This window comes from Salmo salar, chromosome ssa05, assembly GCF_905237065.1.
Source record: "Salmo salar chromosome ssa05, Ssal_v3.1, whole genome shotgun sequence".
NCBI classification, from domain to species: Eukaryota; Metazoa; Chordata; class Actinopteri; order Salmoniformes; family Salmonidae; genus Salmo; species Salmo salar.
Genome location: NC_059446.1, coordinates 49,598,287 through 49,612,073, shown reverse-complemented (window position 1 = coordinate 49,612,073; position 13,787 = coordinate 49,598,287). Strand labels below are relative to the sequence as shown.

Sequence of the window (13,787 nt, the reverse complement as noted above, 5' to 3'; positions counted from 1 at the left end):
CAAGTTTATCATTTTAAAAGGCTAATTGATCATTAGAAAAAACTTTGGCAATTATCTTAGCACAGCTCTGATTAAAGAAGCAATAAAACTGGCATTCTTAAGACTAGTTGAGTATCTGGAGCATCAGCATTTGTGGATTTGATTACAGGCTCAAAATGACAAGAAACAAAGAACTTCTGAAACTCGTCAGTCTGTTCTTCTTCTGAGAAATGACGGCTATTCCATGCGATAAATTGGCAAGAAACTGAAGATCTCGTGCAATGCTGTGTACTATTCCCTTCACAGAACAGCGCAAACTGGCTCTAACCAGAATAGAAAGAGGAGTGGGAGGCCCCAGTGCACAACTGAGCAAGAGGACAAGTACATTAGAGTGTCTAGTTTGAGAAACAGATGCCTCACAAGTCCTCAACTGGCAGCTTCATTAAATAGTACCCGCAAAACACCAGTCTCAATGTCAACAGTGAAGAGGCGACTCCAGGATGCTGGTCTTCTTGGTGGAAGGTGTTTTTGGTGGAAACCAATTGAGGACAGCGCCATGATGCTGCAATGGTTCGAGATCCATAGACTGGGCAGCACTTGTGGACAGCACCATGGTGCTGAAATGGTTCTAATATAAATACTTGAAGTTTTCTCTATAATCACCAATAGATGCGCAAACATATCATTGTGAACAAAACATTCTTCTCGGGGAATCCAGAGGAAAAGACAGACAGACTTCCAACGGGGATTACATATGAAAGCATAATAAGCAGCGTAATACAACATAATATAGTTGAGTCAGGGAGCTTTCCACATCCTTCTCCAGCACTGGCTAGATCAGCTGTTAGTTACTCGTGCGTATCTGCCTATCAGTTGCATCGTTGGCTTCTGTAGTCCCCTTTAACCTTTTAAGAACTCGCCTCGCCATTGGGATGCAGCCCGCTGATTATATCGATTCTGCTACTGCTACTGGGTTCTTAAATGACGTGTCATCTGACTCAGACGAGGGGGAGGAGTGAGATAATAAATAAATAAACAAACAAGGCAAATCCATCGAAACGCCACCATCCACTTCCTCAGTTTCAAGCATCGTCGGTGGTGAACGGTGGATCACTGGGGGGAAAGAACGCCACTGTTATTTAATGGCCCATAAATTGAGAGGCGAAATAGTTGGCTGAAAAACGGGGGTCCTTGGTGAGGAATATAGTCCTTCGCTGGAAGAGGGAAGGACGCGTTGTCGGTCGAGCATCATCCACAGCGAACCATCATTTTATGAGGAGACCATCCAAACCGTTACAGTAAGGACTTTAGAATAGAATAACCTACAAGTAATTTAACTGATATTTAATTGTAAAACATTTATTACTAATGTAGAATTATACAAATCAAACATTGCAAAAAATAAATTCCCGTTTATAGACAATTACAACGAGAAGCTATCATAGAAAATAAATCGACCTCATCTCTCCCTTTGCCTTTTTGTATTGCATATTGAGGATAAATTGCACCTCTGTTAGCCTATAGGCCAATCTTATTTATCAAATCGAGTTCATATAGCATGGGCTAGGCCTAAGTAAGGCATAGGCTATCGGTAAATTGGACTCGAGAGGAAAGCACGACGCAACCTTATTTGCCATTATCCATGTCAAGCATCCTTTTCAATTTGTCGTTTCATTTCCGATCTCAGAACATTTCCCAATATCTAGGCTGAGAGTATTTTCCCTATATCCACCTCCCCAGTGGATTTTTAAGGGCACTCTGGAATACCACGACTGGTTGTGCTTTGGGGGGGACCATTTTTGACGTTTGATTCGTGAGGTTTGACGCCACGGAGAGAAGATGTCGGGGCAGACGCTGACGGACCGCATTGCCGCGGCGCAATACAGCTTGACGGGATCGGAGGTTGCTCGAGCTGTCTGCAAAGCTACCACTCATGAGCAGACAGCACCCAAGAAAAAACACCTGGAATGTAATTATGGCCTCTCCTCCCTATCTCTACACACACCTTACAAGTACTGGTTCCCTGTGTGTGTGTGTGTGTGTGTGTGTGTGTGTGTGTGTGTGTATGTATGTATGTATGTATGTATGTGTGTGTGTGTTCCTGTGATTGAATAATATTATACCTATCAGTGGAGGCTGTTAAGGGGAGGACGCTCATAATGGAGCAAATGGAATGTCATCAAACTATTTGTTTCATGTATTTAATACTAGTCTACTCATTCCGCTCCAGCCATTACCACGAGCCCGTCCTCCTCAATTAAGGTGCCACCAACCTCCTGTGATACCTATACCCATATTATAATATTATTAAATCAATAGCAATGGTTCACCATCTTCATTTGCTTTGCTTGTGTGAAATAAATGTTTTCAGCATGTAGACCTAAAACAAATGATGTTTCGCTTTAGCCAGACTATCCAGGCCCCTGCCAGGCATCACCGATCAATATTGATGCCTGCTGTGCTCATAAAAGGGGCAGTTAGACTGAAGTAGTCAACTCCGAGCCAGGACATTGAACAGAACAGAGCCATCAGCCTCCTACCTCTGCATCCTTCCTTCCACCCTCATCTGAGAGGTCCTGTTGTCACTACTACTAACACAGGCTTGTACCTCGGGACCTGGCCAATGTGAGGAGGTATAGGAGGCGGAGTGGCACTGTCTGTCAGCTGTGTCTGGTATCAAAGCCCCACTTTGTTAGATGGTGAGGAGATACAAGTTTGTTTTTCAGGTTTTGTCTTACAATGACATAGGAAACCCGATGTGCTGAATTAACTTCTTAGTTTCAGAGTTGTATTTTACTAAATGTCTAAAACACGCAATATACACTGAGCATACCAAACATTAGGAACGCCTTCCTAATACTGAGTTGCACCTCCAACCTTTTGCCCTAAGAACAGCTTCAATTTGTCAGGGCATGGACTCTACAAGCTGTTGAAAGCGTTCCACAGGGATGCTGGCCCATGTTGACTCCAATTACTTCCCACAGTTGTGTCAAGTTGGCTGGATGTCCTTTGGGTGGTGGACCATTCTTGATACACACAGGAAACTGTTGAGTGTGAAGCATCCGTCAGCGTTGCAGTTCTTGACACAAACCATATCCCGTTCAAAGGTGCTTAAATCTTTTGTCTTGCCCATTCACCCACTCAGTGGTGCACGATCCATGCCTCAATTGTCGCGAGGCTTGAAAATAATTATTTAACCTGTCTCCTCCCCTTCATCTACACTGATTGAATTGGATTTAACAAGTGACATTGATAAGGGGTCATAAGCGTTCACCTGGATTCACCTGGTCAGTCTATGTCATGGAACGAGCAGGTATTCTTAATGTTTTGTATACTAAGTGTATACCCCTGTATGCGATTATGTATAGCATTTGAAAGATCATACACTCCTACCTGAGAGAATCTTTGTCATGGGTGCCCAAGTCAGGCACCAGATCAATTTAATCCAAAGGCCTCTGTTTTGCATCAGGCCTACATGATCACTGATGGCAGGTGGCTTGTTTGCCTCACTTTCTCCATAAGGACCAGTGGTGATCAGTCTGTGGCAATTAGGCCAAGAGAGTCTGCTTGCCAGGATGATAGCCCAATACTGCGCCAGCTAGGTAACCTAAGGCTGTAGTTTCTCCTTCTGTACATCATCAATATGAAAACCAAGAGTGACCTTGGCAAAACCTCTCAGGGATAATTCAATCCACCCAATCCACCCTCTTTGAGTCTGGGAGTAAAGCATATTTATGTACTCCCCTTATTCATGGGATTGGGGGATTGGAAAGCCCACCCCCGGCCAATCATGTGTCAGCAATCTTTTGACATCTCGGAAAGTGCAGACTCGGTGTCCTCTGCTCCTCATAGCCAGTCACTCTCGTTTAGTGCTCTGAGTATATGTGATGTCGCCCACTGACTAGCTCTAAGGGACAATGCTCTCCACTGAATACACAACAGGTTCACACACATATATAGGCATGCACACGTACGCATGCGCACACACACACACACACACACACACACACACACACACACACACACACACACACACACACACACAAAATAGTACATATGGCAAATAGTCACATAATTAAATCAAACATTGCTGTAGATATTACAAGTCTAATTCAACTGCAATATAATCACAAGTATTCCCTTTTTAGTGGGAGGGTAGGGGAGGGAAAGGGGGAGGTTTATATGAGTTGCGATCTGGGAGGGCTCTTGGAAAATGTAGTTTATTTTTAATTTTTACGTACTGTATTCTTTGCTGATTATTGATTACTCATCTATTTACTTTTTATTTACTTTATTTACTCATTATTACATTTGCAACAAAGTATTTTCCAGATTTTTAATGGTTAAGCTAACTGTGCTTTCTTGGAACTTACAGGGCATAAAAGGAGAAAAAAAAGCATACTAGTTGTTTTGATATTATGAATAGGAAAGGAGTAGATATTGCCATGCTCCAGGAATCTGATATAATGAAGGATGATATAAGCAAAATAGAAAACAACAACTTGAAGTTGGCTGCCTTTTCTTCTGTTAATAATAAAACAAAAGTGGTAATTGTTTTTTTTTCACCGTAATCTCAAGTTTCAATGATCAAGAAGGGAGAATTGCCTATGTGAAAGAAATATTTTCTGGCAAATTTCCAGCACCAATCAAAAGTTTGGACACACTGACTCATTCAAGGGTTTTTATATATATATATATTTTTTAAACTATTTTCTACATTGTAGAATAATAGTGAAGACATCAACACTATGAAATAACTCATATGGAATCATGTGGTAAACAAAACAGTGTTAAACAGATCTAAATATATTTTATATTTGAGATTATTCACCCTTTGCCTTGATGACAGCTTTGCACACTCTTGGCATTCTCTCAACCAGCTTCATGAGGTAGTCACCTAGAATGCATTCAATTAACAGGTGTGCCTTGTTAAAAGTTAATTTGTGGAATTTCTTTCCTTCTTAATGCGTTTGAGACAAATCAGTTGGTATACAGAAGATAGCCCTATTTGGTAAAAGACCAAGTCCATGTTATGGCAAGAACAGCTCAAATAAGCAAAGAGAAATGACAATCCTTCATTACTTTAAGACATGAAGGTCAGTCAATGCGGAACATTTCAAGAACTTTGAATGTTTCTTCAAGTGCAGTCGCAAAAACCGTCAAGCACTTTGATGAAACTGGCTCTCATGAGGACCGCCACAGGAAAGGAAGACCCACAGTTACCTCTGCTGCAGGGAAGTTCATTTAAGTTAAGTGCACCTCAGATTGCAGCCCAAATAAATGCTTCACAGAGTTCAAGTAACGGGCACATCTCAACATCAACTGTTCAGAGGAGGCTGTGTGAACCAGGCCTTCATGGTCGAATTGCTGCAAAGAAACCACTAATAAAGGACACACATAAGAAGAAGTGACTTGCTTAGGCCAAGAAACACAGCAATTGACGTTAGTCCGGTGGAAATCTGTCCTTTGGTCTAATGAGTACAAATTGGAGATTTTGGTTCCAACCGCCGTGTCTTTGTGAGACACAGAGTAGATGAACGGATGATCTCCGCATGTGTGGTTCCCACCGTGAAGCATGGGAGTGAGGTGTGATGGTGTGGGGCTGCTTTGCTGGTGACACTGTCAGTGATTTATTTCGAATTTAAGGCACACTTCACCAGCATGGCTACCACATCATTCTGCAACGATACGCCATCCCATCTGGTTTGTGCTTAGTGGGACTATCATTTGTTTTTCAACAGTACAATGACCCAACACACCTCCAGGCTGTGTAAGGGTTATTTGACCAAGGAGGAGAGTGATGGAGTGCTGCATCAGATGATCTGGCCTCCACAATCACCCAACCTCAACCCAATTGAGATGGTTTGGGATGAGTTGGACCGCAGAGTGAAGGAAAAGCAGCCAACAAGTGCTCAGCATATGTGGGAACTCCTTCAAGACTGTTGGAAAAGCATTCCTCATGAAGCTGGTTGAGAGAATGCCAAGAGTGTTCAAAGCTGTCATGAAGGCAAAGGGTGGCTACTTTGAAGAATGTAAAATATATTTTAAAAATGTCAACACTTTTTTGGTTAATACATCTGTGTTTTTTCATAGTTTTGATGTCTTCACTATTATTCTTCAATGTAGAAAATAGTAAAAATAAAGAAAAACCCTTGAATGAGTATGTGTGTCCAAACTTTTGACTGGTACTGTATATATTTTGGTTTCTGCATATGCCCCCAATACTTACGATTATTAGTTTTTTTGTCTCTCTATCCAAAATTCTTGCTGGAGTATCTGATTTCCATATGGTCTTAGGTGGTGACATGAATACAACCATAAATCCGACAATGTGTAAATCTAACAAATCGGGTACTGTACCACTAGCCACTATAGCATAGCAAAATATGGTTTCTGATGTTACACTAGTAGATATACAATATGGAGAGTGCATAATCCACACCTGAAAGAATATACATTTTACTCTGCTAGGCACAGATAATTTTCAAGGATAGATTGATTACATATTACTTTCATCACAGTTATTGCATCTAGTACAAAAGGTGGAAATTGTACATACTGTATGTCTATGTCTGATCATGAAACTTATGCAAACTATAAACAATGTTCCAAATCGTGCCACAAGTAATCTCACTCTCTTAAAAAAATTGGATTTCTGTAATCAATTCAGGTCTGATTTACATGAATTTATCTTCCTCAACAAAGAATTGGTGAATGACAATGGATTCCTGTGGGATGCCATTAAAGGGTTCATTAGAAACAATACAATAGCATTTGCTTCTGGTTTGAACAAGTCTCAACAGTCTCACTTTATTCTTACTAACTCGTCAACAGCAGAAAAAAAAATGTACGCCGAGAAGGAGAAAGAATTATTAATCATCAAATCTGAGTTAAATTCCTTACTGAGATTAAGAGCAGAATTTCTAATTCATGAAGTCAGACAAACTGATTATGTGGACGGTAATAGACCTAGCTTCCTCTTAGCTAGTAAATTACGCAATAAGGATAGTCTTGCTGACGTTGTTTCCATTCAGGCTGACGTGCTCTCTTTTTCACCATCAATCAATTTACAATTTAAAAATGTATATGAAAAATTATACAGTTCTGAAGTACAAAATACAGCAGAAAGCAAGAGACCCTTTTTCGAGGGCTTGAATCTACCGCAACTCTCCTGCGATGATTCACACTCTAAATGCACCTACAGTATAATGCTCAATGAACTGCACGATGCATTGAAAGACATGAACTGAGGTAAATCCCCTGGATGGGATGGCATCCCACCGGAATTCTATTTAACCTTTTGGTCTGATCTTGGCTTGATATTATTAGAAATGGTACAAATATCTATTCAAATGGGCTTTTTCAATAGAGATGTTAATAGTGCAATTATCTCTCTGTTACATAAAAAAGGTAAAGACACAACTCTCTATTCAAGTCATAGGCCTCTCTCCCTCATTAACAGTGACATGAAATTGTACACAAAGGTTCTAGCCAAACGTCTTGAAACCATTTACCCAAACTAGTTAATCCAGATCAAACAGCTTTTGTCAAATATAGATTGTCTGACGCTAGTCTGAGACATCTCATATGTATAATGCACATTACTCCTAATATACCATCCCCCTGTGCAGTCAGGCCTTTGACCGTTTCTGGTATTCTATGGAAAGAATGGTATTTGGCTAAATATTTATAAATATGTATCGTAACCCCTTTGCAATGGTCTTGATGGGCAACCAATGCTCCTCACAGTTCGACATCAAACGGGGAACTCATCAAGGCTGTCCAGCGTCTAGTCACCTATTTGCCCTATCACTGGAGCCTTTAGCTAAAACAATAGGTCAATCCCAAGATTTAGAGCAAATATCAGTTGAGGACACGGACCACCAAATCTCATTATATGCAGATGGCATACAGTGCATTCGGAAAGTATTCAGACCCTTTGACTTTTTCGACACTTTGTTACATTACAGCCTTATTCTAAAATGGATTACATTTTATTTTTTCCTCATCAATCTACACACAATACCCCATAATTGTAATGATGGGGCGGTGAGTCGGAAGCAGGTGCAGGTGAAACGTTTTAATAAAACAACAAAACCAAGAACATGACACTAAAATAAGGCAGTACGCTGATACACAAGAACAATACCAACTGGTGAGTGAACCTGGGAGAGTGACATATAAAGGGGAGGAAATTATGAAGATAATGGAGTCCAGGTGTGAATCATAATGATTCACAGGTGTGCGTAATGATGAGTGCCAGCTGTGCGTAATGATGAATCCCAGGACCGGTGGTTAGTACTCTGGCGACGTCGTACGCCGGAGGGGAGGAGCAGGAGCAGACGTGACAATAATGACAAAGCAAAAACAGGGTTTACATTTTTGGGTCAAAAAAATAATAAATATCACATTTACATACGCATTTAAACCCTTTACTCAGTACTTTGTTGAAGAACCTTCTTGAGTCTTCTTGCGTATGACGCTACAAGCTTGGCACATCGGTATTTGGGGAGTTTCTCCATTTCTTCTCTGAAGATCCTCTCAAGCTCTGTCAGGTTGGATGGGGAGCTTTGCTGCACAGCTATTTTCAGGTCTCTCCAGAGATGTTAGATCGGGTTCAAGTCCGGGCTCTGGCTGGGCCACTCAAGGACTTTCAGAGACTTGTCCCGAAGTCTTGGCTGTGTGCTTAGGGTCATTGTCCTGTTGGAAGGTGAACCTTTGCCTGAGTCTGAAGTCCTGAGCCCTCTGGAGCAGGTTTTCATCAAGGATCTCTCTGTTCTGTTCATCTTTCCCTCAATCCTGACTAGTCTTCCAGTCCCTGCCACTGAAAAACATCCTCACAGCATGATGCTGCCACCACCATACTTCACCGTAGGGATGGTGCCAGGTTTCCTCCAGACGTGACGCTTGGCATTCAGGCCAAATAGTTCAATCTTGGTTTCATCAGACCAGAGAATCTTGTTTCTCATGGTCTGAGAGTCCTTTAGGTGCCTTTTGGCAATCTCCAAGAGGGCTGTCATGTGCTTTTTACTGAGGAGTGGCTTCTGTCTGGCCACTCTACCATAAATGCCTGATTGGTGGAGTGCTGCAGAGATGGTTGTTTTTCTGGAAGTTTCTCCCACCTCTACAGAGGAACTCTGTAGCTCTGTCAGATTGACCATCGGGTTCTTGGTTTCCTGCCTGACCAAGGCCCTTCTCCCCCGATTTCTCAGTTTGGCTGAGCAGTCAGCTCTAGGAAGAGTCTTGGCGTTCCAAATTTCTGCCATTTAAGAATGATGGAGGCAAATGTGTTCTTGGGGACCTTAAATGTTGCTGACATTTTTGGAACCTGTCCCCAGATCTGTGCCTCGACACAATCCTGTCTTGGAGCTCTATGGACAATTCCTTCAACCTCATGGGTTGGTTTTTGCTCTGACCTGCACTGTCAACTGTGGGACCTTATATAGACAGGTGCGTGCCTTTCCAATTCATGTCCAATCAATTAAATATACCACAGGTGGACTCTAATCAAGTTGTAGAAACATCTCAAGATTGGTCAATGGGAACAGGATGCACCTAAGCTAAATGTTGAGTGTCATAGCAAAGGGACTGAATACTTATGTAAATAAGGTATTTCTGTTTTTATTTCTAATACATTCTGACAAAACATTCTGACAACCTGTTGTCGCTTTGTCATTATGGGGTATTGTGTGTAGATTGATGAAGATGTTTATTTATTTACTCAATTTTAGAATAAGGCTGTAATGTAACAAAATGTGAAAAAGGGAAAGGGTCTGAATACTTTCTGAATGTACTGTATTATTGTACCTTGACAATATATCACAATCCCTCCCTAATGTATTAAGTATATTCAGACAATTCAGCAGTATATCAAGTTATAAGATTAACCTCACTAAATCATCTCTGCTCCCACTTAAACAAAGCAATGTTCAATCTCAATATAGAATCGAAGATACCAATTGTGACCCATTTTAAATACCTTGGCATGTTTCCCTTTCCAGATACATTTGTTTAGAAGATCTACAAACAAGTCCCAGCTCCAATTACAGCAGATCTCAACAGATGGTTTAATCTAAGATTCACTTTATCAGGTCGAATTTCAAAAGTCAAAATTAATGTCTTGCTCAATCACTCAATCACTTTGTTGGCATGCTTCCTTTGCCCACGCCACTAGGGTACTGGGAAAATATCAAAAGTTCAGTCTTGAATTTTATATGGAAAGGGACACATCCCAGAATTAAAATGACTACACTCCAGCAGTCCAAAGGTTTTGGGGGTCTAGGTTTACCCAATTTCAAGTAATATGCTTTGTCTCTAGTGCTCCGCCCACTTAAGAAATAGTTTGATCAAGATAAATGTCTTTCTTGGTTGGAAATTGAAGAAAATATAGTGTCACCATTCACACTGAGAGATACTATTCTGTTCCTCATCTCCTAAGTTGTGCCGTACTCAGTTAGGACCAATCATCTCCCACACAATACAGACCTGGCAACAAATCGAAAAACTGGGTAATTGGGAAGTGCAATGGCATACCCAAACACCAATATTTAGAAATAACTCCTTACCTTTGGGAGGGAAACCTATTATTTTTAAACAATGGTCTGTACAAACAATTCATACATTTTCAGACATAATGAATGATGAAGGTTTATTATCCTTTCATGACCTAAAAAAAACATGTTTAATTTGGTGTGTCATTTTTTTTACATTTGCAGTTAAGAACTGCTATGTGCACTTATGAACACCATTCCATCCACTGAGTTTTGGAACCTACATGCACATGATGTGGGACTGCCCCACTATGAAGACCTTTTGGTCACAGGTTGCCAGGTCTGTGTCGAGCATAGTTGCTGCTGCCATTCCCCATCTACCCAGTATTTTATTGTTGAAGATGACTCTTCACTGACTTTCACAGTACCCCAGAAACGAGTATCGTTGTCTGGGCTGACTGCGGCAAAAATAATGTTAGTGACCAGATGCAAGCCTCAACATAACCTCAGCATAACGCAATGGCTACAAAACTTCCTTGATGGCTTTCACTACAGCTCTCCATAGCTCGTGTGAACAGCGCCAAGGAAACAACATTAGATACATTCAGTCAAAAATGTACAATTGTTTGAATCTATCAATTGTATTTTGAATGTCAGTATAGAATATCGATGCATACAGGTTAATTCTATTAATGTGTGCCTTGGTCCCACAAACAATTTTTCAAACATAAGATGAGCTACCCATTATGTTTTGTTTTATGCATAGATTTGTCCACAACATGAGCTCATGGGGAAGAGAGAGGGAGGTGGGGAGGGGGAGAGGGAGTGAGGAGGGAGGGAGGGAGGCGGGAATAGAAAATAGTGGCACCTCCTAAGAAGGGGGCGGGGGAGATGGGACAGACAGGACAAATAATATATATATATATATATATAGATAGAAATTATTTTTTAAATGTTTTAATATATGTAATTTTTTTTGATTATTGCAGGACTGTGATCTGAACCCCTCACAAAACCATTATTAGCTCTAACAACATTATGAATTTAATAACTTTTGCATCCAGCAGATTTTCCTCTCAGACTTCAATAATTGAGAGGGGAAAAAAGGAAATATACAAGAAGTATGATGTTTGAGCAAAATGGGGATCCTACTGTTTTATTGTTCATTTAGAACTAGTTGCGATGCTGTCCTTCCAAGTCTTGTTCATCAAGGCTTCCCCATCGGCTAGAGGAGGACTGGAAATTGATATTCATTCAGAACATGTTCTTGCCTGGTTGATGTACAACAAAGCACACTTAATGTTAAGGCATTTCCCAATCCTATGTGTTATCTTGTGATGAAGGAATAGTTTGTCTGGATATAGAGTAGTGCCATCTAAAAAGCTGAAAGGTCTTTCATGTCTTTTTCATTTGAAGACTCTGTGTCCTGGGATGTTTCCATGGTGATTTCGTGAGTGTAATATCGTCAAACACCAAGCCTGTGAGCTTTCCATGCTGACCCATAAGCGGGAGAGCGAGAGGGAGAGAGGCTCTCTCTCCAAATCATCCTTACCCCACCCCTATTCATTCTCTCCCAGTAGAGAGTGAAATGATGCAGTGCTAGTAGTGTGCTGCAGTGAGGAGAGAGGGAGAGAGAGAGCCTCCAACCTCTCTCAGGTGTCCAACCCTCACTGGACAAGGGATTTCACTAGACATAATACAGTAGTAGTGTAATAGGACACCAGTGTAGTAGCTGAACTAGATCACGGGTCATGTTCAGTAGGGCACTCTGTAGCAAAACATTTTGTAAAGCAATATTTTGCATTTAAAATCTCCCTATTTCAAAACATTTTCTCTCTTGAGAAAATTCCTCCTGCCAGACAACACAGTAGACTGTAATGGTCCGTCTGTCAGTCAGGATTCCTCAGACCACACCTTCACACCTAGAAGATGGTGTAGCTTCACACCACAGCTGACATTGAAAGCCCTGAAAAGAGTATGATGTCAGGTCAGCTATCATCTTAGCAGGGGGTTGGAGACACACCTGTGTGAAAGATCCATGTGTTAATTATTTTAGAATTGTGATCATTACAGCTGAACAGCAAGGAGGTGCTTTAACATCTTTCAACACTCTTGATGGTGGCTCGACAGGGCCTGCTTGTGTCTTCAGTGCAGGCTCCAGCAATCTTAGAGCTGTTGCACTGCTTATGTGTGAATGCTAAGTACGTTCTCCTGCCAAGTTCTCTTTGTGTGGAAGGGGATAGAGAACACAACTGTATGGGGACGCTATGGATTAAGAAGCCCAGCTTTGTGTGCCACTCATGGCCCCCAGCTGCCTGGGCACAAGTCTTGGGAAACTTTTAACCTCTTCATGACTCTCACATCAACTTATTATTGTGGCCATGTTGGGATTCTGGCTTCTACCGTGTTTTTTGGTCCCTATGGTCAGAAAACCTGATGGTTTTCATACTGACTTCAAAGGTTAAGACCCAAGTAAGATGAGATGGACAGTCTTAGCCTGAGCCCAGAGTGAGGTAGTGCACTGGCAGGATTTGGATTACAGCCAAATTAGATGGTTCAGAAGGAGGAGACCTGCTACCCTGCTGCTCAGAAGGACCACCATCTTTATCCAATGCAATTTAAACAATATGACTTCCATCCTCTTGCCCTGCTACAACAGCTGTTTGAGTGTACATGAGTCATGATCAGGGTTGTGGACACACACGCATGCACGTACACACATCAACACACATACATACCCAACAACACACACACAGTCAATATTCATGATTATATCTTCTATCATGACATCCGGCAGGCATTTGCAGCAGAATACCCATCTCTCTCTGTGTGTGTGTGTGTGTGTGTGTGTGTGTGTGTGTGTGTGTGTGTGTGTGTGTGTGTGTGTGTGTGTGTGTGTGTGTGTGTGTGTGTGTGTGTGTGTGTGTGTGTGTGTGTGTGTGTGTGAGCTTAATTATCACCAGCACTGTTAATTATCACCTGCACTGCCTAAATCTAAATCAACAGTCATTCCAATTAACAGATTTTATGTAGTAGTAGGGGTTGGAGGAGGAGGTGAGAGGAGGTGAGAGGTGGCAGCAGATATGTAACCCACCACCTGGATTTGGTCCTATTTAGCAACATTTGAAATTGTGTTTGTTACATTGGATAAAATTAGAGTCAGAGTTAGAAAATAGTATATCATACACTGCAGTTGAGGAACAATGGGGAAGTTATTCTGAAAATGCCCTTAAATGTTTTGGTACACCTACTGGAGAGTTCTCTTTGTCTACACCCGTTCAACATCGTTCACACCATCTTAAACCTTAACCGCACCCA

The 13,787-nt window shown here is 41.3% G+C and overlaps 1 protein-coding gene across 8 annotated transcripts in view; it reads left to right on the top strand.

The window, feature by feature from the left end:
• Nucleotides 1–997: 997 nt before the first annotated feature.
• Nucleotides 998–13,787, top strand: part of LOC106605045 (clathrin coat assembly protein AP180) — a 67,372-nt gene continuing 54,582 nt past the window's right edge. For 5 of the 8 annotated variants that reach the window (XM_045718311.1, XM_045718313.1, XM_045718312.1 and 2 more), the window contains exons 1-2: nucleotides 999–1,277; nucleotides 1,720–1,948. In XM_045718311.1, coding sequence (XP_045574267.1) covers nucleotides 1,819–1,948 — 130 coding nt within the window. In that variant the 5' untranslated portion in view covers nucleotides 999–1,277; nucleotides 1,720–1,818. Of the gene's footprint in view, nucleotides 1,949–13,787 lie in introns of all 8 variants that reach the window. The other 3 variants (XM_045718314.1, XM_014200288.2, XM_014200287.2) reach the window with 3 other exon arrangements.